Source organism: Cottoperca gobio, chromosome 12, assembly GCF_900634415.1.
Source record: "Cottoperca gobio chromosome 12, fCotGob3.1, whole genome shotgun sequence".
In the NCBI taxonomy this organism is placed as follows: domain Eukaryota; kingdom Metazoa; phylum Chordata; class Actinopteri; order Perciformes; family Bovichtidae; genus Cottoperca; species Cottoperca gobio.
In genome coordinates, this window is record NC_041366.1 from 16329412 (window position 1) to 16354646 (window position 25235).

Here is a 25235-nt window from a genome sequence, read left to right on the forward strand (position 1 = left end):
GTGGCAGGGAATATTACATGCATTACAAATCTGAAGTCCACCCTGCTTCTGATCTGGAAACCCAGTGAGCATGTTTCCTTTACAATGCAGCATGATGAGGTGCTTGTGAGAGAGCAAGTAAAGGATTTGAGAGTTTTTTGTTTTTTTTTACTTCTCGTGTATGCTCTCAGCTTTTAGATGCTGCAGGACAGTTAAAGCTAAATCAAAGATACAATAATGGGATAATGATTCAAGTTAAGCGCACATCTGCACATATGGCATGACCATTAATGTGTGCCATACATTAAGAGAATCAGAATGACTTCTCCGATACCTTTGGACTGTGTAAATCAACTTTCTTTCAATGTTGTGCAAAAACATGAAGTCAGTTGTTTGATTCCTTTTATAAATAAAGGTTTGCTACAGTATATTTTGCTGCAAAAAACATGACATTAAATATTTTTCTCCATCTTCCAAGTGCAAAGACTGTTGACATAAAGTGCACAACTACGAATTCACAACTCCCATCATCTTTTATTAATAATTATATATTTTAGTGTGTGTTGTACCATTTCTTCTGATGGTCCTACATAATGTTCTTAAGTCATGTACATATAATCTTCTCCTCCTCCACTGATATAGGCCTAACAACCACACCGACTGATAAACACAACTTTTTATGTTGTTGAATATTGATATTTTGCTCTCCAATATTTCTTGGTGAATTCTCTAAAACACTCTGAGCGTCTGTCACTACAATATAAAACATGTTCCACTGTTTCTTCCTCTCACTTTGACACTTTCTAATCACTTAGAGAGAACCGCAGTTTGATCATTCCTTAGACTCGTTTTAAAACTCGCCTTTCGCCTATTCTGTCCTCCAGACCCTGTGATCCAAGTTACTGGCTTATACTGTAGTTATTTAAAAAAGAAAATCTTTTTACTTTGTTTGTTCCATTCATTCTGCCACATCTTTTTTATGTGTCCCTCCAGCTTCGGACTTACTAATGTTTATATTGATGTGACAATTAGCATGCATGAAAGAGACAAACAAGGTGGTTTCAAAATTATGCTAAAAGGTGAAATGCACTAAAATGACAAAAGACAAGGAAAATATTTGATTCTTATTTATATAAAAAAAAAGAAAAAAATCCTCCACATAACATTTAAAATGTATCCAGTTTAATTTTCAGGAGATGAATATGTACACTTTTAATTTCATCATTTACCTCAGGCAGTAAGCAATTACTGTATAATAGATTTACAAAGCAAATACTGACATAGTATTCTGTCAAGGCATGTTCCAGCATCAAAATAGGATTCAAAATACACAAAGTACAATTTCGTTCCACATAAAATATGAAATCATTGATCACTTTCATAATTATTTTTAGAATATCCAAGAATCTGAAAACAAACCATTAGCGTACTCTTGTAGTTGACAAGAAATACAATCAGCAGTTCTCATAAATGCATTGAAAGGGAGTAGCAGCCAAAGAGAGAGAGAACTCAAAAAGCAAACATAAAAATATAGACTTCTTTAAAAGGATTTACTCTCAAGGATCTGAATATTTTAAGGCATTTTAAAAACATGTAGTGTAAATTTGGCAATTTCTGCCTGTGTCAACTCTCCTCCATTTTTGTGACACAAACGGTCACCCTGCCTCTACATGATGGCTACTATCCTGAGATGTTTTCCTCGGCTTGAAGGCATCTGAGGACATAGAGGATCACTTGATAGCAGAAAATATATTGGTCCTGTAAAAAAGAAAGGGGAAAACGTGTGAGAAAACGTGAAGCAACAAGGTGTCGAATAAGATGAGATAAAACTTTATCAATCCCGAAGGAAATTCTTGTGCCAGAGATTGCTCAAAAATGACAACATAAGAATAAAAAAACCAAAGCGATAAATATAAAGTGAATAAGAAGTGACACCAGTGCCTAATAAAATAACAATACAAGTAAGACACATTTAGTAAAATAAGTTAACTAAGTGGAAAGTAATATCAAAATCAATCACAGTAAAGAGTTAAGCTTCTTTATACTTAAAGCAAACATAAAAACTTACCTCTGTCTGGACCATTCCCTGTCTCTGAAGTCTCATGTTTCTCACGATATCTGAAATATCAAACTACAGAAAGTGTTTATTAGATTGTGATCACACTGAACAAAAAGAATAAAATCTTCTTTTTAAACAACATCCAAGATAAAGATAGTCTACTTACATCCGCATCTTTACTGATGAGACCCAGAACCACGTCTATACAGATGAGGGTTCCAGATCGGCCGATGCCCGCACTGCAGTGTGTGATTATGGGCCCCGATCGATGAACGTGCCTCATGTAGGAGATGAATGTGAGCAGCTGCTCGGGTTGTGAGGGCGTTCCGTGGTCCGGCCATCCCGTGTAGTTCAGATGAGTCACACGCTGTACTTCATTAGTCTGAGGACAGAGAAACTCTCAAGTTAATGCGTCTTTTAAAGCTGCGGTAGGCAGTTTATTTTCAACGTCATTGGGAAAAAACGCCAGAACTTGAAAATACAGCCCTCACCCTGCAGCTCTCCCCTCTGTCTTAAGCCCCTCCCACCAGATTAGCACGGGCATTTGCATGTGCTTCATACATTAAGCTGTATGAGTCATTAATGTCAAACATCATCCTTGCCATAGTGATCCTTAGTAGCCTCCATCTTTTACCCAATGACACCAAAATATACTGCCTTCCCCAGCTTCAACAATGTATACAAGTTTAAATCTGAAATCTGTATACACACTACCAAAGTACACACTAACCTGGACATCTCGGACCTCAATGAGTCGGATGACAAAATTATCGAGGTATTGGTCTTTGATCAGCGTGATCTGTAACCTGTCGTCCACCATCTCTGCCGTCCTCGGTGTGTCCGGCCAGTAACGCTGACATTTCACCTTCCCTCCCTCCACTTCCTGCGTCATCATGGCGATCACATTGGACTTCTGCTCCCAGACCATTTGCCAAAAGTCACCCAGAGTGGTGGGTAAGGGACCCTGACATGCGATGTACATATATTTCTCATCCTTCACTGACATCTTGATGAAGTTGGCGTTGATGTAGCCCCCGTCTTGGCCCAGAACAACTCGAGTTGTGTCAACTGGAAGAGATGAGTACATAAAAATCTTATTTCAAATGATGTCCAATAGTTTAAAGTGGAAGTTCGGATGTTTTTCAGTCGGGTTGAATGAGGTAGTTATATGTTGTTGTATTGTAGGGTCCGCGCTGGTACAGACCGCCATCCACTGTAGGCAATACACTAACAATAGATAAGTACCTCACACGACCCCCCCCCAACACAAATATGAACTATCCACATTTACTGAAACAAGTTAAGTTAAGAAACACTTTATAAATAACACATTTGTGACTTTTCTTACAGGGAACAATATTCTTGTAGCGGTTCTTCTTCTTGTTCTCCTTCGTCTGACCTATCAAACAGTCGTCCAGGGGCTGCAGATTCTGAAGATTCTGCCACAAAGGAAACCACGTGTTAAAAAATATTGAATTAATTGCAATAGATTTTTAGAGGTAATAAAATTCAAAAGTAGATTCTTACTTCAAACTCCTGCAGGGGCACTTTCTGCTCCAGAAGCCCCCTCATCATGCGGACCACAGTGTTGAGCTTTGGTCCCGTGTACTGGCCATCGGGGACAACTTTGACGAGGGGCAAAGAGGTCAGCTCATCCTCTGTGATGACTGGCCCGTCTGGGGGGGCAGAATTACAAAACATAATTCAATATTACAAAAGTAATGGACCAAAAAAAATTATAAATTTAACACAAAGACACACACACACACACACACACACACTCCCTCTGTATCTAGACTTCATTCTCGCTGCGTTCACTTCCTAATTTAATGTTCATATCTAGATCTCCAACTTGCCAACTCCAATTGGAAATTCTCCTCTCGTGTCATTTGAACTTCACATTTTCAAATCCAAAGTCGCTCTTACCATCTGTTGATTTGTTCATGTTTTCAATTGGCAGTTCATCACTTCCCCATGTGATTTCATCTTCCTCTGGCTGTCCAGCACTCATTTGCAGATAACTGTTGATTTTAAAACATAAACAATTAGTACAAGGACAGAATAAGAGCATTTACAGTACAATAATCACAATGTTGTTATATATATATATATATATATATATATATATATATATATATATATATATATATATATATATATATATATATATATATATATATATATATATATATATATATATATATATATATACAGAATTAAAATAGTATAAAATGACATTGGAAATCATGCCTAGTTTCCCTATCTGTGCCGTACTTAACGACCCTACTGCCGGGAAATCACATTCATCACACCATTCTTGTAGTCTTGCCAGGTTTTTAAGTGTTTACAACTCTCCGCTCCATCTGATATATTTATGGAAATGTCCGTTCTGACAGATGTTAAAATCGTACTTTTCGTTCCTTGGATAGTCAATGTTCTCCTCTTGCCATTCCACTTTCCTGGAACTCTGTTATGAAAGAATAAAACATATATATATATCATATTTGCATATAGTTTCGATGTTTCCTGGAGTCTAATGGATTCGATTTGTACCTCCGGGGAGTCTTCAGGTAAAGAAGAGCCATCGCAGTCTGTGTCCTCTGAAAGCTCTGCGCTGTGCTCCGTCTCCCTTTTCTGTTCCAGTGGGTCGTGTGCGTAGTCTGTGAAACACGGGAACAAAGTTTGTGAAGTTTACAATTTGATTTTTTTGATTTACCAATGAAATCACTTAGCTAGTAAAATGACACCACGTTGTTCTCGCCTGTGTGTTATTACCTATTGGCGGTATGGAAGGGAAGCCGACAGATTTCAGCTCATCATGGAGAGTAAACAGCTTTGTCTTTGCTCCACTGTCCTCACTCAGATCTGTGTGCAGAGATACGGGCTCACATTATTACAAACACAAGTCACAATGTCCTTTTAAATAGAGTAGAATAAGATCGGGACAAAACTTTTCTGAATCTCATAGAAATGGCGTGTACTGCGTCTCCGCTCGCACCTGTGTTTCCATTGCACTTGTCAGAGCTGATGGGCAGATAGGCCAGGTATGTCTTTGGGTTCTGGTCTGGCGGTCTGGACACTATAAGATGAACCAGGTTTTTAGCTTTACGGATGGTGGTAACAGCTTTGGTGTGGGACACACCTGTCATTAGTTCTTCATTCACCTGCAAGAAAAAGACAGACGGAAACATAACAGGATTTAATGCATGAGGGGCATCTTTTATTATTATGTATTTCTGAATATATTTATAATAGTGTTCTTCTTGTGTGCTTGACATTATATTTGTTTGTATGGAAAAGAAGCAATATCAGGTTTGTCATCTTTGAAAATAGCAGTAAAATGCATTCGGCACAAATGTGAAGAGTAAATGAATAAAGGGCATTAAGTCTCGTTTAACAAACGCACATTACATTAATATGTAATATAAATCTAAAGCACCACTCACTTTCAGCAGTCTGTCTCCCACTTGCAGTTTGCCCGAGAACTCTGCTATTCCTCCCGGTGTGATGGACTTGACAAAAATCCCCCTTTCACCTCCGATCACAGAGAAACCCAGACCCCCCGACTGCAGCTTCTCCAGATCCAGCTTTATGATCACCTCCTGCATATTCAACAAATAAACAAACAAACAAACAAACAAACAAACGTGTAAGCACCTTTAATCCATGATTTAAAACGTTAGTAGACAACTGTAACGAAGAAGGCAATAAAGTAATGATTGCCATTCAGACACAAGCTTTATTGTGATAAGAGTATTCGTACAACATGGAACCATGTTAGCCGTTTGCTTGACATGTCTAAACAGAAAGAACAAGTTTTAATTCAAGCACATCGATGGAATATAGAGCAAAACTGTATTTCTTAACTTACCTCTAAAGGACAAAGAGCCGTATCTCTTGGATCTTCTCCTTTAAGAAACCCTTAAACAGAAAACAACGTTGCGATTATATGCACAATCAACATTTAATAAAATATCTTTATACAGGCGACAGATTTAAGGATCTAAAACACACCGTTCATGCTGGATGAAACTTTGGGGCTAACGTTGTTGTTAAGGAAGGAGACACTTTTCTGCTCGGGAGAAACAGGCTTTCCATCCCTTTGAAAACCAAGAGAGGAAAACCAAAAAGAAAATGTTAAATGTCATGATCCAGATAAATAAATAACACTGACTCAGCATTAAAAAGCCCACACGGGCTACACATGTCATTCTTTCTTAGGCTACCGTGTGGCCTTTAGTGTGAGGTCGTCGAGGGAGAGCTCCAACAGTCGGCTGCTCTCACTGAGAGTCAGGTCCTGCGTGGGAGCACCGTTGATGTAGTGGATTAAATCAAGCGGTCTCAGGCTTCCCTCCTCAAAGGCCATTGAACCGGGCAGGATGTCTTTCACAAACAAGACGTTGTATACACTGTCACTGCCACCATCCAGTACCAAACCTGGGGATAGAAGTAAAACATTTTAGACTTAACGTTCTTCTTTTTGATTAAACACCTGGAAAAGAACACTGTTAATGAGGTCTGTTCCTTACCCAGGGCTTCTTGCCTGCCCTCAAAGTCAATGTCAGGCAGCAGGTGGGCTTCTATGGGGGGCCTGGGAGCCTCCAGGACCCTCCCTACCACCAAGTCAACCACACGGGGGGCGGCGCGCACAAGATTGACCACCTCGGTGTGGCCCATATTGCTCACATCTGTGTTGTTCACCTGGAAGTGGAAAATAAAAGATTCATGCATTATGGATTTATGGGAATACAACTCAATCGGTACAACTCATATACACTGTGCTACTAGCTCAGCCGAGCAGAAAGACGAAGCAGGTGGAAACATCTGGACTGACTGTCCAAAGTAGATTTTTAAAAACAAGTCTTGATCTTGTCTTTGACCCAAAAATGTTTGACTATTCCTTTAAAATGACAACTATTTAGTTTGAAACCATCTCTCCTAGGGTTGGTTTAATCCACTAACAACAGAGACTGATCATACTGTCGGCTGTGACCAGAGTAAGGGATTAGGGATGAATTCGTACCATAATCATCCGGTCCCCGGGCCTGAGACTTCCATCTCCTTTGGCTGGATCCTGGACGATGTCATGGATGTAACATCCATGATCATTACCTTTGGTGAGGGTGAAGCCCAGGCTGCCCTTTTCTGACTTGACTAAGGAGACCTTTAGCTCTACTTCCTAACAACAGAGATGAATCTCAGTTAGAGAAATGACCCTTAGTCTGAATACATTTGTTTGTATAAGATCCACATTTTAGTGAAACCCCTATTTGAGTCAGACATTAGACGAGAGCTTCCCTTCCTGAGGCCTTACCGGGACAAATTCCTCCATGTCATGTCCATTGCCGGACACGGTGAGGTTTAAGGGCAGAGGCAGTGGAGGAGGCAGGGGATCTGGGCTTGGGGAAGTCGGGGCGGACACCATATGCAGGGCGAATGACTCCAGATCAGCTGTAACGGGGGATGACGGACACCTTCCCAAACAACCACACAACAGAAAGTGATGTGAGATATCAGAGAACATAATTAATGCAGATGATATGATCATTTTTGAAACATTATTGAGTACCTCGCGCTGAAGTCCGATCTCGCCAACGACAGGTTTGACGAGTAGAAGGCTGAGTTGAAGGTGTCGTCCATCTGACCGGTGCTGTCGTAGCGTCCCAGTCCCAGGCTGCTGCTAGGGGTGTGGTAGACACTCCGCTCCCAGGTCTGCCTAATGTGCTCCACAGATCCCGGGCTGAAGGCTTCTTCCACCTCCTCATCTCCATCAGTGCTGTCGCTGTAGCTGTTGTGTCGGCCGGGGGTTTTGAGCAGCCTCTCCAGGGCGTCCTCCACGGTGCCCCGACTCGTCTGACCTTGTGTCTCCGGAGGAGAGGCCGCCCTGTCGAGGCTCTGGCTGGACTCTGCCTGGGTCAAAGGCTCCTTTCGGGGTGACGGCATGGGCGTCTGGGAAAGAAAGCAGTTTAAATTAAGTTTCCAGCAATTTCACACGGTAGTTAGAGACAGAAGAAAGCACATTATTTACTGACTCACCAAAGCTGAAGTGTCCATTTCAGGAAGAACTCCATATTCAGGTCTACAAAGAAGCAAAGTCACCTCCTGTCCCGTTCCTCGCAAGGCTGAGATCACCTCCTGTGTGAATGAAAGGGAGGACACACAATTATATTATAGTACCAAAACAAACAAACTAATAACAATACCATCGATATTACTTAAAGGACATGTTTGAGGTATCGTGACCGCAGCAGGGAGAGACACCCTACTTACATGTTGGGATAATCCTTTGAGGGGGGTCTGATTGACCCGCATGATGATGTCGCCCACGTTGATGCGACCGCTCTCTGCAGCTGGTTGGCCAGGAAACAGCTTTTTAACCCGCACCATGCTGGAGCCAGAAGGTTCGTCGGGGATGTTCTCCTCTCGACTGAAACTAAAGCCCAGGCCTGATGTGTTCTTCAGCAGGCACACATCAAACACATTATCTGGGGGGGACAAAGATATGCAGGCACAGTGAACTGGAGCCTCTTGATGTAGCCAGTGTGGTCCTGAAACAAAAACACCTTAAAAACATACTAACAAAGTATAAATCACAAATCAAGTAGGTATCTTCCAAAGTCGTTCCCGCCTTTTGTTACTAATCAGCAATGGAAACACCATCTTCTTTTCCAAACATAGGAACTAGAAGGCACTTTGCTTGTGGTGCTCAAATCACAAAAGAAAACACATTTGGAAAACTCAACAGCAACGTCTTTCCAGAAATCATGACCCGGTTACTCAAGATAATCCACAGACCTCGTTGTGAGCAGTTTCATGTAGGAACTATTTTCTTTCTACTGAACTACACACAAGGGGTGAACTGTCCCTTTAGGTTACTTAACAAACATTTATAGTCACGCTGCTTGTTGCCGCCTCACCTTGTGTAACAAAGCTGTACTCGGGTTTCTCTTTGACCTGAAGTGACTGCTTTTTATCCTTGTTCTGGTCTCGTTCGCTGCCAGCAGTTAGTCGAGTGGACTGAGGTGTGAGGGGCGCATGGACACTGTCTGCAGGCGGATGACCCTTCTCCAGCAACAAGTGCACTGTCTGAGGGAGAAAATGATTGCCTTGGTGTTAGTGGCCAGCTGGGTAGCAACTAAACGGCTCATCAGCAGGGTGCTCGAGGTAAACGTCATCCCTCACCTGCCCAGTGTCTCGGAGAGCTTCCACTGCTTGCTGATGAGTGGCTCCCTCCAGACTCTTTCCATTTACAGCCATGATGCGATCACCTGAGCACAGACACATATGTAGTCTAAACACTCTTGTTCGCTCCAATAATTGAGTTTAGAATGAAGCATTTCTGTTTCACGTCATTATTTGTGACATCGCTGTTCAGGCCGTCACCTTTCTGTATCCTTCCGTCGAGCTCAGCAGCTCCTTTTGGTATGATGGCTTTGACGTAGATGCCTCCATGTCGAACAGTCGTGTTGACTCCCCCCTATAAAAATGAACACACCTCTTAGGTCGAATTAGCCAAGGAGAAAATGGTTCATTACGTATTTTAAATGGGGGTTGATGACAGGTGTGGAGGGTTTTTTTTTTCATTTCAAGTGTAATTGCTAAATGATAAATGCTTTGTTTTAACTGTGGGTTCCAAAATATATTCTTGGTAAAATTATTTAATAAAAAAAATAAAAAAAATTAATCAGCCAATCTTCATAAAAGAATATTTGAAAGCCAATTAGCAAAAACAGACAAGAAAGACAAAGTTTCCCTGAAGTTAATATTGTGGTTTGTTAACATAGGCTCACAGCCTGATATAAGTAAGAAAGTATATAGTTAAGAATAACAATATATAAAAAACAAAGTGTTTAAATGTCATGAACCATAACGCTCCCTTTTCACCTCGTTGACCACCAATACGTCCCAATAATGTCTTTCATATTTATAATATGCTTTGGCTTTATTAACTAAAGTTAGACAAAGCTTTCATCATATCGCAATTAGGAATGTTTTGCAAATGAAAACAAAATCCTCCACTGTGATGTTATTGACAAAATTAAAGGTTAATCCAAATAATCAGAGACAATGAGAAGTTCTACTCCGTGTCCATTTGGTTATGATAGTTTATTGTTAAGGTGAATTTTATTATTTTAAAAAATCAATACACACTCAATCAGTGTTTATTCTACAACGCTGATATGTTAGAGCACCGCTGGTCTGCTGACAGTCACGTGATTTGTTTTTGAGTGTTATTGTGAAGATGTTTCGAAATCCCTCAGGGACAAATTATATTAGTGGCACTCCAGTACTCTACAGTCCGCAGCAATGAGAAAGCTCACTAAACAGGTTTAAACTATACGTGGCAGTTACTGTGAAGGCACTGAAGATACTGTGACTTTATTTAGAAACAATCATTATTGCTTAAAAAAAGACAATATTCCCACAACCGTTTCCCGATCTGACAACATACAGCGTTAATAAAGCAATCCAAACCCAGGCAACATGTAAGCACAGACAGACAACGAGATGAGGGGGGGGGGGGGGGGGGGGGGAGGGGCAAAACAAAGAGAGCGTGAAAACCTTGCCGAACAGTACCGTGACACTTATGCCCAGGCTGCTGTCTTTTTTAGACAGCTCAACATCAAATAGTTCTCCTGGACGGAGACTATTGACCCCTGGGGCATTACCATTAACATTTTCCATGATGTATTCCTGCAAACAGAGAATAGGGTATTAAGTTGAATTATCACAAGCTGGAACGTGCAGAAAGAAAAAAAGGGATCAAGGGAGAGTGAGGAAGCTGAAATAAGTAACGCTGAAGAAGAAAATGAGCAGATCTTACATTCAAGCAATGACACGCAGTGTGAAGGTGACACACTGCCTTGCATTGACGGTGTAAATGTAAAGATAGGCAAAGGTTATATACACAACAGGCAGTTAGTTGTGGCAAGCATCAGGACGGTAATGTGTAATGCTCGTTTGTGGAAGAACCATTCGTATCCAGTTCCATTAACAAATGTTGATTTATATTTTCTCAACCAGGATCCAAAACAAAAACCTTTTGTGATCTTCATAGATCTTCAGAGTAGACAACGTCACTTTGGGATGATGCATTAAAAAAAAGCAAAGAACACATTTACACCAATGAATTCATAAACACAAAGGCCGCACCTTTTTGACTTTGAGTTTCTCTTGACTACTGGAATAAGTCTCCTCATCCATGTCTGAATCCCCCCAGTCAGAGTGCTCGGAAACTTTGGGAGCTTCCGACACTTTAGCTTTTCTAGTCTTAGGCGGCAGTGCCGGTGGCGTAGGATCCAAACCCAGGTTAGGTTCTGGTCTATGAAGTGCGGCAACGGTGGCAGCAGTTGTGGCTCTTTCTAGGCACTGCCGGACATCTATAGCAGGGGGTGGGCTGATTTTAGCAACACTGCTCATCCTAGAGTCCTGAGAACTGAGGCTGGAGTGATGTTGGACTGGGGAGGCGGTGGCTGGCGGTGTGACCGCGCTGTTGAGAGGAGGGCTGGGGCTTCCTGTTCCCACCTGCTCCTCTGACGAGGTATCAAAGTCAAGTTCTCGTCTCTGGACAGAATTAAGTGCCTTCAATGCAGACTTGGCTGGGTAGGGAACAGAGCCTGAAGATGATTCTGCCAAAACAAGAAGAAGAGTGATATCAGTCTGCAAGTCTGGACGTAAGAGGAAGAACTGGTAATGCAGGGACAAGGAAGCAATATGACCGAAACAAAACCGTGGTGAGAGGAGGAACGCACAGCAGTTTTGAAGTACAGGTGTGAGGTGTTTATAATTTACCAGCGTTTCGACATCATAGTCTTTTTTCATTAACGTGAAGAATTACCCTGAAGAATGTCGAAATGTTGCTAAATTAATGTTTTTGCATCCTGGCCACAAGTGTGCGACTATCTTCCTTCACACCAAAACAAAAATCGGATCATTTTACACATAGCAGCATTACACTCATATCCCTACTTGTACCTTTGTAGAGTCTCTCTTTGGGCTGTGACACCACCAGGGTAACATCATCTGGAGCGTTTTGGAGGATGTCAATGGTGGAGGCATGAGAGAGCCCTTCTAGGTTCACATCATTCACTGAGATCAGCCGGTCACCTGCGTCAACAATCACAGCCGTTACAGACATGCTAGCACTGCTAAGAGTTATCACAGCAGACAACAAAGTAACACCATAATCCACCCGTAGGAGGAAGAGTGGAGCTAAACACTGGCCTACCCGGTTTGAGGCAGTCGTTGACATCAGCGGGACCCCCAGGAGTGATGGAGCTAATGATGGTGCCAAGGTCCGTACGACCGGAGTTCTCTCCTCCAACTACCTGAAAACCTACAGAACACAAACGAGTACAAACGAATGACGATACGTAAAACAACACACACACACACACACACACACACACACACACACACACTTCAAACACCTGGAGAATACTTGTCGACTTTGACAGCTGAGAAGTGGCAGCAGAAATGTAGTTGTTATTTCAGGAGCAATGCTTGTACATCCATACCCAGGCCATATTTCACATCTTTCTTCAGGTTTACAGTTGTGATTTCTCTCTCTGGGGAGGGTAAGGCAATGAGCTTTTTCTTGAGTGAATCTGTGCAGCACAAAGACACATTGCATTTGTTAGATTTACCAGAATATAAAAAGGTAAATGCATTATTAGCTCTGTCATTTGTGATTGATGCATATCAGAGAGTCATTTTGTTAAATTATTATCGCACGTAATATCTGAGAGGATTAGTATATCCACACTGTAACCATTAATCAGCTCAGGCAGGCGTACAGTATTGCTGAGCGACCCCTACTTTAGCACTGTTGGCTAATGGGCCTGAAAAGACGGGTTAAGCTAGGATGAAAGGGAAGGTCATGAGTTTAGTGCCAAGTATGAAGCTATTAAATGGGGGGGGGGGGCAGTTCCGCAAGCAGGCAGCCCTGAGAGGTCAGAGACTCAATTCTGCATTATATAATTGTGATTTAGAACACATACTGTTTTTTTTTTGGTTTGTATATCCGTACTTGGCCGTGCCCACGATTAGCATATGGTTCAACAGATTGAAGGAGGGGATTAAAAATGTCACAGCACGAGTGGTGTGTGTGTGTGTGTGGGGGGGGGAGCACACACTGCATTTTTACATTATACTGTATACATTACAAAACATGTACATATACAAAACATGGAAATCCGGAGTCTATGTATCTGGGGAAACAAAAGATAAGATATTTGAATACATGCCGTTGACAGAAGCTGGGGTTGAAGGTGGTCCGGAGGAACTGTGCATACTGACACCTGGGAACAGAAAACACAAGAGATCAGGTCAAGTCATATTTTTTCACCAGGGAGTGACATCATCCTTCGCAGGTTTGCATCCTTACCAACTACATATGCTTGGCCGGTGTCCTCTGTGGAAGAAGAGTCAGATTCTTTTTTGGACCGGCTCAGACTCCAAGCAGGGCTGCTGTGGGACGCTGTGCCAGGAGATCTGAGGAGAGAGTAAGTGGAAAAGATTTAGCCTGAGACGGAAACTTTCCTCATTGAACGGGGGAAAGGAACAAAAAGGAGGCTGAATGTAATAAAGAAGAAGGTGTATTTGGCTAAACTAAAACACTTACTTTCATTCTACTAACTACTCACGTTGAAGTTTTTATTCATACAGAAACTTAAAATCACACATGTCATCTGGAAAGGTGACACAAGAGGGGGCAACTGGCACAAAACAAGGTTTTGGTACTAAATGAAAATAGCAACATGTAGTGGTAGGCACACTCCCATAAAAGCACAGACACAAGGGTGCGTGTGTACCCACACACACACACACACACACACACACGGACCCCCAGAGGTTTAATTAGAGGCTTGAAGTACAGTTCTGTGTCTCTGTGGTGTTAGGCAGAGCTATAGTCCCAGTAATAAGCCCTCATTTAGAAACCTTAGCCTGTCCTAAAGTGAGCTTGGAGACTCTGGCACTGAAGACTTTACAGAGGGCCAACTAATAAAAACAAGATCCCATTTCCTTAACGGAGCATGAAATCAGATTTTAAAAGGACAAATTAAAAGGCGTACAAATAGCATAAAATATTCCAGTTCCTGCATCACTTGATGGATGGTAAAGTAATGAAATAATGTCAGCATTTACAACACCCACTATTATTTTATTCTGAGTGATGCTCTCTCATATGTTAGTGTATTTTAGGCTTCTGCTCAACGTTTCATTTTGAAACTCACTTGTCGTGTTGGTGCGAGAGGGAGTCTGTGTCTGAGCTGGCTCGCTGGTGTTGCTGGAAGTGAGAGGCCACTTGGTTGAGTTGCGCCTGACTCAGTGTGCTGTGCGACTGGCCACTATATGACTCCGCCACCCGGTGCTCTGGAGACTCTGGCATCTGTCCCAGGTTGTGGTGGGAGCGGCTCATTATCCGCGGATTGGAAAGGACCGCGGAGGCCGCTGGATTGAAACCTGGAAAGTGAAGCTCATCTTGGACCAACACTGGGCCAGACGGTGCCTTGTGGAGGGCCACGTCTGAGTAGGAGATCCTCTTCAGGTGGTCTGGATTGGAGCGCGTCGATAAGCTGGAGGCCAGGCTGCCCGAGCTCACTGTCCTCCCCACTACGTCTCCACTCCGAGGGTCAAGGGAATACTGCAAACTGCTCAAGGGGCAGTTTTCTGATTAACAGAAAGGCACAGGTTAGTTGTTAATAATAATAATAATATTGGTGTTTATAAATATAGACAAAGTACGAGACAAAGTTGAGGGAATTCCAAAAGAGCTTAAGTGTTGATCTGTGTCATTAACTCTGAAGTAATTAATGTCTAGACGGTGAAAGCAGGTACTGTCCTCTGCACCGTTACATTTCTCTCTGCGGATATCTCAATCATCAGAGGTAATGGTGTGGCCAATTCTTCTTGGCAGTCAACATATGAACCTAGATGTGACTTCATGTCAACAATCTGGTGGGAGAATGGGGCGTCATTAACACAAAGCTGTGCTGTTGTTCGGCAAAGTTGAACTAATCAAACCGAGCAAGGCACCATGAAAAAGATCAATCAACAGTTCAAGAACACACGTTGGATTCACATATATCACTTGGAAAGGTACAATAGACAGCAGGTTAGACATGGACATTATGATTGACATATGGGAAAGATTATATGCATTATTGCTGTTGATCTTATTCAGATATAATAACTACTTGTATGTGAATTCAGAGAGTGAAATGAGTGGGCATCAGTTATTATCTGGAGAGAATATGTGGGACGGGCTGACACATGCAGCTGCAGCTGGAAACAATGTAGCTCACAGTTAACTATTATCGGGAGGTCGGCCTTTTTCTGGACACTTGTGATGCATCACTTTTCAGCCTACATTTCTGTAACGCGTTGATTTCCTCTTAAGGTTAAAATATATGCAACTCCTTGCCGGCCAAATATTCCCGTCCGTCTGTGTGGCTGCTCACTTCTCGCCTACCTAGGTCTTGAAGCTCCTGGTTGTTTTGGCGGGCCTTCATCTGCAGGTGGAACTTGTGCTGATCGGAGCAGTGCTGAAGCAGATACTGACAAGTCTTGTTGCTGTCCGTCTGAAACAGGTGCTTTATCCCGTCTGATGTGTTCTGGAGGCAAATCTTCTTTTTCTTCAGGGTGACAAGTTATAAAGAGTAAGTTAAGATGAGGACCAACTGGGTGAAGCTAGAGTGAATTAATGAGAGAATCACTACAGTGCTGTTTTATTTCTGATAATAAAGACGAGTACATACTATAAAGGAAATCTTTTTCGTCTCCCTCCAGGGGAACCTTAGCACCGGGGTACGATTTCCGTTAAGCACCTCAAAGATGAGCACCCCCTTGGAGTAGACGCCCAGCATGATGCCTGTCTGGGACCGCTTCTCAGGAAGCACCCGGTGGAAATGGACACCATACTCTGTCAGCCTCTGGCTCACCTTTAACACAATCAATATAGAGTCTTACATGATCAGAAATACACCGTACAGTGTGAGATTGGGTGGGGGGGGGGGGGGGGGGGGGGGGGGGGATGTGAAAGGGTTTTGAGACAGATGAAAATGGAGTACTGGAACTTTTCATGCAGAGAAAAAGTCATCGGGGAAGTGATCCAATATGATTACATACAATATGATAATATTATTCAATGTGGTTCAGTGGCATGAAGAACATAGAGCCGCTTTAGTAGACTGTGGATGTGGCAGAGTATCACAACAACTGAATAAGATGCAGCGGCAGGACACAACTACTTGTTATAATGTTTGTAGATGACAATGTAAACTCAAATGTACAACTTCTTCTGCTCAAGTAAAGTGTTTGGCACTTTTTCCTGGAACAGTGAAAACAAAATGGCAACTGTGTTTGTCACACAATAAACACTTGTGTAGCAACAACTGAAAATGTGTTTGGCCGTCTGTCAGAAATCCGGATTCCCATTCGCTCTGGTCTTGCTGACCTTGAGAAACTCAAACTCCGCCTCAGAGTCCGATGCTCCGTAGTAGTTGCTGTGAAGTTTCAGCAGCTCCTCCTTGATGGTCGTCTGGTCCACCTTATCCAGGACAGACACCGGGAGGTAGTGCTCCAGTCGGAAGTAGGTCTTCCCGTGGAGCTGAGGCACAGAGATTTAAGAATAATTAATATATTTGTTGCTTTTTAAAACGTTTTACAAGAGAAGTTTCCCTCACATTCTCCTTCAAATGTTTCATTCAGCAATATAAATACACAATAAGACTGAGACAATGTCACAATTCAGTTTAAACCAGTATTTTAAGTGTTGTCATCTGACTGATGACACATGAGCTGTATTAAAGACATTTAGTACCTCAGGTTGGTAGTCATTGAATTCCGCCTGCAGTGCCAGTGAAGCCAACAGAATGGCATTTTCTGTGTCACAGCGCATCCTCTCCTCCAATATATCCTTCCTCAGCTGTAAGTAGTACTGATGTTTGGTCATAGCATGCCTGTTAGACACAGACAAATACATATTTGGTTATCTTAAATGTGTTATGCCAACATCCATTGTTCAGTAACATTTCAGGTTCTAACCCTTCCAAAATATATACTTACTGTATGAGGTTGACGTCATCGATGAAGAATTTGATGCGCAAGAAAAGATTAAAAGGCACATCGGATTTCTTCTTCTTAGGATCCTCCTTCCATCCCTCTGGGGCCACTTTGGACAGTTTGGCATCAGGATGAACGAAGAAAAACTCATCATCTGTGTGTGATTTTTAGGAGAGGAGCGAGAAGGAATTAATCGTTAATGTGTGTCCGCTTGCCGCAACATTTTGCATCTTCAATGACGTGTGGAAAATTAATTTCCATGGAAAGACCATGAACCTCTGCACTAAAAAACTAACTAAACCATATCTAACATGCTTGAAATGTGATCTCACAGTTTTAAATTTGAGAAGGGAACATTTTCTCTAGAATAAATGTGTGGCAGTGGGGTGTGGTTAGGGCGCCGGCTGCTGGGGAGGGACAGGAGTGTCCCAGCTGGAGGCCAGACAGCTGAACGGAATCAGGTAATCAGTCACATAATAAATGCACGGTGATGGCCTGGTTCTGTTCTCTTGCAGTAGGCTGGGTTCCAGAGGAGATGGAGACGCTTGGTGAGCCAAGACGCAGCGCAGCCTGGAGAGCGACGAACAGCAGAGTGACCGACTGGAGAGCGACCTGTTAGTGTGCTTGTGATAGAAAGCTTACCTGTGAGCGAATAAAGCGGTGTGTGCAACCCTACTACTCTCTCTCTGTCATCCCTGAATCTGACTGTGGACAAGAGGCTCCACAAAATGATTTTAAAAAGGTCTTCTATGAGAACACAGGATTCCTGGGTGTGTTTTTTATAAATGGGAGAAAGAAGGTATTTAAGGTCAACGTGAATCAGTGACAGAGCTAGCATTGGTTAACTAATAAGAACACAATATAGAAGACTGATCCCCTACGTATACCTGACACACACACACACACACACACACACACACAAATGACAGATATACACATACAGTACCTCTGAGGTATGCTAGGCCGAAGAGATTGTGCTCCACAAGTCCGATGTGGGCAACCACCATATCAAGGACGTCTTTACAAACTGCCTTGATGTCGCAGCTCAGCTCCAGCTTTTGGCCATTCAGCAGCACCACACCCACCTTCCTCTGCACTTCCTCCACCTTACCACGTTTCTTGTGGGCAGAGAAACCAATTTAATGAATTATAGATGAGAAATAAAGAACTCTCTGTGGCCACTTCATGGATGCATCGGCTCAAAAGGTGGCATTACATTTACATCCTCACCATTATTGAAGAGGGAACAGCTATGGCAACACAGGGCTCACTGGCCATCTTCACAAACTCAGGCCCGCGGAAGTTCTGCCAGTGGTGTAAAGACAAAAAGTAATTAGAGAGATTATTTATATCTACCAAAATGTTAAAGGATCATTTTCAACCTGGGCCTTGTTTACTTCCACCTCTTTGCTATAATGACAACTGATTGTGTTTATGGTCACTTGTGTCATATCAGTAAGTAACACATCATTGATACACATACATGACTCAACACATTCACACTGCAGGTTGTAATAGATGCTCTGATCATAAAATGTGTATGACGTCAACTTATGTGATGCTTTTTTATTTTTACACTTCCTTGTTGGTTTTCTGGTATAACCAGGTCTCACCAGAAGTGGAAGGGCAAGATTCCTTTGCTTCCTAGGATCGACCATAAACACGCTATACAGCAAATATGCCTCGCCTGTGCACGTATAAATAACCCATTAGGAATATGGTTGATAAACAGTATTGAGATTTACTGCAAACATCAGCAGTTTTGTTGCCATGTTGCTTCCGCTTGTGTCGACACATTTTGTGATAGTAGGTGGGATTGATCCAACCGTAACCAAAAAATCCCACATGTACCACAAACCCATATATTTGTAATTACCGTAAAAAAGGAGGCTGAAATTAATTATGTTTTTCCAGTCAGCAATTTGTGTTTACAGAACATCCAGTGAGCACAGCATCAATAACCTAGTTGCCTATGAAGTCATGAGAGTTCAAATTGTACATCAATCATCAAATATTGCAATATAAACAAGTTCAAAGCGATGGATAGTCAGAGCTGTAGGGAGTTCCCGTTGCAGCGTGGGTGTTGAAATGTTGTCTTTTAATCATTTAAGGAGTTATGTGTGTGTTTGTTTATGTGCTCTATAGTGATGAAGGAACTTTTAAATAAAATGTATGTATGTAAAGCAAAATAAGACCCAAATAACTGAAGTGATCCTCAAAGTTGACTTCATAAATAACACAGATTCTCATTTAAAGCAAATCCTGGAGTCTTTTAAGCAAGGAGGAGCAAAAACCTTGGTTTTGCGAAGTGGTACAGAAGAGATGTGGAGGGGGTCTCGAAGGTCGAGCATGGAAGTGCGAGATGGGGCCAGGGGGTCATCTGCGGGGTAGAGGTTGGCCCTGGACAGCCTGCTGGCCAGGTGGGCCTGGAGCCGCTGCACCTCGTCCTCCTGCCGCCTCCCTTCATCAGCTGCCCCCTCAAACAGCCTACAGAAGGAGAAGAGAGGAGCTCAATGTCAGAACTGTCATATTGTCAAACCAGTCAAGTGAAGTTTATTAATATATAGCATGTTAAAAAACTAAACAAAGTGCAGAATAAAAACTTGTAAAATCAACTTATAAGATGATAAAATACTAAAATATTAATATTGATTGAAAGTGGAAGGCTACAAAGGCTCCCCCTCACACACTAACCTACATCGTGGAACAGTTAAAAGCAATTGTTCGGAGTATTTGTATTCTTTTATCTACCCTCTGTGCTATGTTCACTGTATGGTTGTATTTTCATTGTATCGTTAAGCCCCTTTAATTGCACATTTGTACGGAAGGTGCTACATAAAGAAAGAAGTTGTGAAATGTAGAGGGGTGCAATCCACTGTTGCTTGATGTGTGATGCCTTGGGAAATTTGTATTCTATCTTCTGCCTTTCTTTATCAAATAAATACTCAAAAACATGTCAAACAATGCGTTTGCGCTCTGTGCAGTGGGACAGAATGAAAACATGGTTTTCCTGTTCGCAGGCATAGAAACAGCAGGCAGCAGTTCTCTGTAATGCCCGAGATTAGAGAGATGGAGATTGCTGAATGTGGATGTCACATTAGATGACCTCATTAATGAAGCATGGGGCTGACCCTCCTGTGCCACACCAGCTGTGTGTGTGGCCCAGAGGACCAAACACGGGGGCATCCCGGTTCTGTTTAGGCAACGAAACAGCAAACAGCAAACGCATACAAATACATTTGATTTAAGTCCTGCACACTCCTGTGCACTGGGGCAGGGGGTGATGTTCACATTTATTCATTATTGCTCCATTTTCTATAAACCAGTTCAGTGCTATAAGGTGTTTCACAATAAAAAATGTGAAACAAGACAATACACAGAAAATGCAATAAAAACAGGGATTTCAAAAAGTGACCACAGAGAAATAAATATAGATAATATAGATAAATATCAGCAAGTGTGTTCAGGTGTTAAAGCTTTTTAAACTGAGAGACTGGATCAGCTGATCTGATATTGAGGGGAATTTCTTTCACAGCCAAGTTAGTAAAAGCATAATCTGCCTTTGTTTTAAACTTGGACCGTGGAACTTTAAACAACATTATTATTAGATTATTAGATTAGAGAGTTCTCGGAGCAGAATAAGGGGTTCAGAGTTCAGAAATAAATGTATATATAAATGCAAAAATATAACTGGCTTAGAAATGAGTTCATCCTGCACTACTGGAGTGTCAGAATGAAGATGAAGATTGTTTGACGATGGAGTCTAACATCCACGAAGGGATACATTTCCATATGGATCAACTAACTAGTCACTGTAGGTTGGTAGCCTGGGGGATGAAACACAACACTGGTACCTTGATTGTTAAATTGCCACCTTGCCAAACATATGCGAGTGTTACCTGTGCCTGTTGTGGCTCGTCAGCGATAGGGCATCATGTTCAGAGGAAAGTGCCAGCTGGGAACCAAACCTCCTCCCCTCGGCTGGTTTCTTAGCTGGAGGAGACATGGGAGTATTAGCCGTGTACGTGTACACACACACACACACACACACACACACCACACACACACCCCTCCAGATGCAGACAGGCAGATGCACCTGCATTAACATGTGTTCAAGGAGCGGTGATAGATATCAGGTCAAATCAGCAACACAAATACGATCTCTGTCCTCTAGAGTTGAAATTGCATTACAGCAACAGTGCGTGTCAGGCAGCACTAAATATATACTGAGTCATGTTCTGCCCCATCTAGTAGATTAAGAGCATGTCCAATCTTAGAAGTGAATTATTGTATTTTCCAGTTGAAAGTAATTCAGCCTTTCTTTTTGGAACATGTTAAATAGATTTGAGGCACTTCCAAATAAAATTGGATTTTAGACGCAATGTTTCCACTCGTATGTCTAAACTCCTCGCAGCTGTCTGAGCTCGAGGTCAGACTTTCCTGCAAAGGTGAAATCCGTAGATATGACGAGACATGGAGTATAGTCGGTAAGTCATCTTGAATATTTTTTTTTTTTTTTACTTTTGTTAGGTTTGTCTCCCACTGAACTGACTCTTGAATAAATAACTCTTAATTAGTCTCTGACTAAACAAACTAACCACATTGCATGTAAAACTTCCTATATGAGAACAGTAACTAATATATATATAAATATGCGTGTAGTTACATATTGTAAGTACTGTATCCCAAGGCCTTCACGGCCCCCTGACACAGAGACATCATTGACAAACTGTAATCGGACTCCTACAAGTGATTCCGTGTTTACAGTGAAAAGAGGATTTTTAAGAGCTCAGTTTGGAAAGATTAAATTGGAGCTGCTGAGTTTTGCTCAATAGCCAGACTCATGTTTCCAACACTATTACGATATTTAAATCTCGTCTTTGTTCATTGCAAAATGTCCTTTTGCACTGATAGTGAAGGTATGTTATCTTGTGCAATCCTAAGTAGCTAAGAACATGATCTAATCCTATTAGCAGCACCAGATAAATGACTGACAGCAGCACCCAAGAGAGGCTGGAGAGCGGTGTGCGCCTCACCATTTTTAGCCTACAAAGTTTGCCCTGTGAGGTTTGGCATTAAAACAGCTGGGAATCTGGCTTTAGCAGGACAGATTACAGTCAGCCGTCAGTGGAGGCAAAGAATGATGGATATCCTTTCAATCCCAGGTTTTGTGGCTCAGACTACTGTTGCTTTTCTTGGTAAATGATTCATTCACTGCTACAGGAGTAAATAAGTCAGAGATTAGAAGGCTAAAGAGGAGGCTTCAGGTCATCAGGAAGAGGACTGAGAACCACGTAGCTCAAGTGTGGCTACTTCTTATCTCCCGTTATTGGATTCATTTAGTCTATGGTAATGGCCGTGTTATTACTGGACGCAAAGAGTTTATTCATTTTGAAAATGTAGCCTACTTTGATTTTTCTTTCTTACTTCTGCTGCATGCACGTAACCCAGATGAGTGCGTGTGAAGAGAATAACAAACGATGATGAATGAAAGCGTTTACCTTGTCTGTAGTCTGGATCAGAGGAGGTGACGGAGGGGCTTTCACTGGATGAACTGTAATCACTGTGGTACCTCTGGTGGGTGTGGACCGGGTCTGAGCGAAGAGAAAGACCATCAGCCCATCTTTTAAAAATAACATAATACAAACCATGCACTAACACAAGAGGATGTCTGGGAAGAGATGAAATGGATTAAATATTAAATTCATGCACATGAGCACAACTTCAAAATGGTTATTCTGACTTGTTTTCTGTGTGTGAGGGATGTTAAGGTGAAGCCGTTAATTTTTCTATGTCACTCGACACAGAAGTTGCATCACTTTTTTATAACACTTGGACAACAGGCGGACTGACAAGCTACTGTGTTTCTTTTACTGCACTCTCTCCAAATCCTACTGAGATAGATGCCTAACCCTAAACCAGAAGACTGAGGCGCACAGAGCAGGTTTCAGTCACGCTGTTGGTAAACACGCCTAATGAAAGACGTACGTAACTACACTGAAAAGCCACAAGTGTCTGCAGGCATGCCTCTCCTCAGGTTAGAGAGCTTTTTGTTGAGAGTGTAATCTCTTGTCTTGCTTGACTGGATAAACCACAACAAGTACAGACCAGCTCACCACAATGATTTACTTTTCTCTGTGCAATGCTTCATAAAAATCTGTGGTAATGCAGCCGGAAAAAAACACCAAAAAACAATGTTGAAAACAGTCTGAAGCGTAATCTAATGTGTTGTGTTGTTTTTCAGCCCGAGCGGTACACAGAACTCGAAAGTCCTGCTCTTCAGTATCAGCTACACATCTTAAATGAATGGCATTCCCGAGTGATTGCTCACGCATTTTAGTTCAGAAGAGTTTCACAGTACAATATCGCTTTGTGATGAAGTCCATGAAGAAGAGAAGTAGTCAAATTGTCCGCTGGTTAGAGAGACATGAGAGAACATCTGCATAAAAAAGGTACTTTGTACTTGCATTGGTGAAGCTAAGAAGGTGAATCACTGTAAATGACAAAGACTTACAAATTGGCTTAAAACATCCACATTGACACATACATGCACAGATACCCACACACGTGCACAGTCAACTGTCCTGCACTGTCTGTGTTGCTATATGTGCAGCCAGGATGAATTAGGAGACCTACAGGGTGAAGTGAGGACGATAACGCAGAGGAAAAAACAAACAAACATCAAACCCATGTCTGTCACAGTAGCGGTGCACCGCTATCAACAGGATTTCCCAAAAGGGGTCAATTATGAACAGTTTATGATCCGATTAGAGCTTGGCAGGAAAGAAAAAACTAAACAAGATAAATATTTGTGAATTTATGTATTTTTATGGACTGCTTGTTTTTTTCTCAACTTTAAATACACTTTCCAAAAATAAACAAAACACAGCGACATTTAATTTAAGTTAAATAGCTTGTCTATTTAAACCAGGAGGAAATTGGGGGGTGATTTTGTTCAAGACAATCCAAACAAACCATTGCTTTAGAAGAACACAACCTCATCATTAAAAAAAATTAATAAGAATCCACAGTTCACGTGTCGTGAACGTGGCACAAATAACAGAACACTATAAAAATCCGTTTGCTGGAGGCCATCTAATGTGTTTTTTATTTTGACGCTGTAGTTTGTACTTGTACATAAAGATCCAGTTGTAAACAATGCTGAAATACAAGTACCCAGAATGCAACAAGTGTCTAATGAGGTTGTTGAGGGTGACTCAGCGTATTTGTAAAAATCCCAAATAAACCTGGCATCAACATTTCATCATGACCTCAAAACACCGACTGCACCTCAAAGCAATGAGGGGAAAGAGAGACGAAAAGGATCACCGCTAATTAAAGAGATTAAAAGTGATGTCTTTCCGATAATGTGAACGTCTCAGTGAGCAAGGGAGGCACAAGTGTTAAAAGGTGACTCGGATAAAGAAGTACGGCATAGCTCCTCCTCGATGATTGCCTATCGTTTCTTTCCTAGGAACATATTAAATCTATATTCCTCTTCCACCTTAAAAAAGGAGTACAATTGGTAGGTAGCAAGCATGCACAAACATACATTCACAAAAGGACAATGAAAGAAAGTAAAGAAGAGGAAGATTTCAAATGGCTGTCAGCACGTTTTAGTAGTAAATAAATACTTAATGCGAGGCTGAATGAGTGAAGAGGCCAGGGGTTCATTCAGTTTAATGATCCAGCTTACTTCTTATCAAGTTCTCTCAGCACCCTCATGTCTTTTTCTCCGTGTAGGGAGTCAATCCTACTTGCTAGGAAAACAGTCTGTACACATTTTAACTAGAAAAGCATCTTTTCCAGGGAACACTTAATGCAGCCTGCATTTGTCTCCTTACTTGTCTCTCCTCCCTTTGCCTTATCTCCTCTTTTCCTCTCCCACGTCCCCGTTACTCGTTCCCCTGTCCTTGATTCCACAACCGACCCTTCTGCACGAGCTTTCTGTGAGTACACAAACAGCTTCTATAGGCTATGGCCTTTTGGTGTGTTCAAGCTGAGAGGAGACACAAACTCCGACTGTGAGGTTATTCAAAGTCTGGAGGTCCCAGGGAGAAAGAAGGAACTTCCTTCAAAGCATAGACTAAAAGGGATAATCGCTAACAGAAACCCTCAAGCTTCCCCTTGC

The 25235-nt window shown here is 41.9% G+C and overlaps 1 protein-coding gene across 4 annotated transcripts in view; it reads right to left on the minus strand.

Moving 5' to 3' along the window:
• Nucleotides 1-1090: 1090 nt before the first annotated feature.
• Nucleotides 1091-25235, minus strand: part of ptpn13 (protein tyrosine phosphatase non-receptor type 13) — a 41786-nt gene continuing 17641 nt past the window's right edge. The window contains exons 1-43 of one of the 4 annotated variants that reach the window (XM_029444467.1): nucleotides 23436-23684; nucleotides 22606-22698; nucleotides 21004-21097; nucleotides 19399-19591; nucleotides 18335-18409; nucleotides 18051-18222; nucleotides 17108-17258; nucleotides 16863-17001; nucleotides 16497-16649; nucleotides 15799-15981; nucleotides 15513-15675; nucleotides 14275-14710; nucleotides 13425-13531; nucleotides 13285-13338; nucleotides 12556-12645; nucleotides 12267-12374; nucleotides 12014-12145; nucleotides 11192-11667; nucleotides 10601-10732; nucleotides 9422-9515; nucleotides 9221-9306; nucleotides 8956-9124; nucleotides 8309-8523; nucleotides 8075-8173; nucleotides 7608-7987; nucleotides 7353-7512; nucleotides 7062-7217; nucleotides 6568-6739; nucleotides 6265-6475; nucleotides 6053-6138; nucleotides 5910-5959; nucleotides 5485-5640; nucleotides 5037-5202; nucleotides 4814-4903; nucleotides 4592-4698; nucleotides 4450-4505; nucleotides 3965-4059; nucleotides 3566-3714; nucleotides 3387-3477; nucleotides 2769-3106; nucleotides 2205-2420; nucleotides 2048-2110; nucleotides 1091-1737 (exon numbers count right to left, since the gene is read on the minus strand). In XM_029444467.1, coding sequence (XP_029300327.1) covers nucleotides 1660-1737; nucleotides 2048-2110; nucleotides 2205-2420; nucleotides 2769-3106; nucleotides 3387-3477; nucleotides 3566-3714; nucleotides 3965-4059; nucleotides 4450-4505; nucleotides 4592-4698; nucleotides 4814-4903; nucleotides 5037-5202; nucleotides 5485-5640; nucleotides 5910-5959; nucleotides 6053-6138; nucleotides 6265-6475; nucleotides 6568-6739; nucleotides 7062-7217; nucleotides 7353-7512; nucleotides 7608-7987; nucleotides 8075-8173; nucleotides 8309-8523; nucleotides 8956-9124; nucleotides 9221-9306; nucleotides 9422-9515; nucleotides 10601-10732; nucleotides 11192-11667; nucleotides 12014-12145; nucleotides 12267-12374; nucleotides 12556-12645; nucleotides 13285-13338; nucleotides 13425-13531; nucleotides 14275-14710; nucleotides 15513-15675; nucleotides 15799-15981; nucleotides 16497-16649; nucleotides 16863-17001; nucleotides 17108-17258; nucleotides 18051-18222; nucleotides 18335-18409; nucleotides 19399-19591; nucleotides 21004-21097; nucleotides 22606-22698; nucleotides 23436-23439 — 6438 coding nt within the window. In that variant the 5' untranslated portion in view covers nucleotides 23440-23684 and the 3' untranslated portion in view covers nucleotides 1091-1659. Of the gene's footprint in view, nucleotides 1738-2047; nucleotides 2111-2204; nucleotides 2421-2768; nucleotides 3107-3386; nucleotides 3478-3565; nucleotides 3715-3964; nucleotides 4060-4449; nucleotides 4506-4591; nucleotides 4699-4813; nucleotides 4904-5036; nucleotides 5203-5484; nucleotides 5641-5909; nucleotides 5960-6052; nucleotides 6139-6264; nucleotides 6476-6567; nucleotides 6740-7061; nucleotides 7218-7352; nucleotides 7513-7607; nucleotides 7988-8074; nucleotides 8174-8308; nucleotides 8524-8955; nucleotides 9125-9220; nucleotides 9307-9421; nucleotides 9516-10600; nucleotides 10733-11191; nucleotides 11668-12013; nucleotides 12146-12266; nucleotides 12375-12555; nucleotides 12646-13284; nucleotides 13339-13424; nucleotides 13532-14274; nucleotides 14711-15512; nucleotides 15676-15798; nucleotides 15982-16496; nucleotides 16650-16862; nucleotides 17002-17107; nucleotides 17259-18050; nucleotides 18223-18334; nucleotides 18410-19398; nucleotides 19592-21003; nucleotides 21098-22605; nucleotides 22699-23435; nucleotides 23685-25235 lie in introns of those variants that run through there. The other 3 variants (XM_029444465.1, XM_029444464.1, XM_029444466.1) reach the window with 3 other exon arrangements.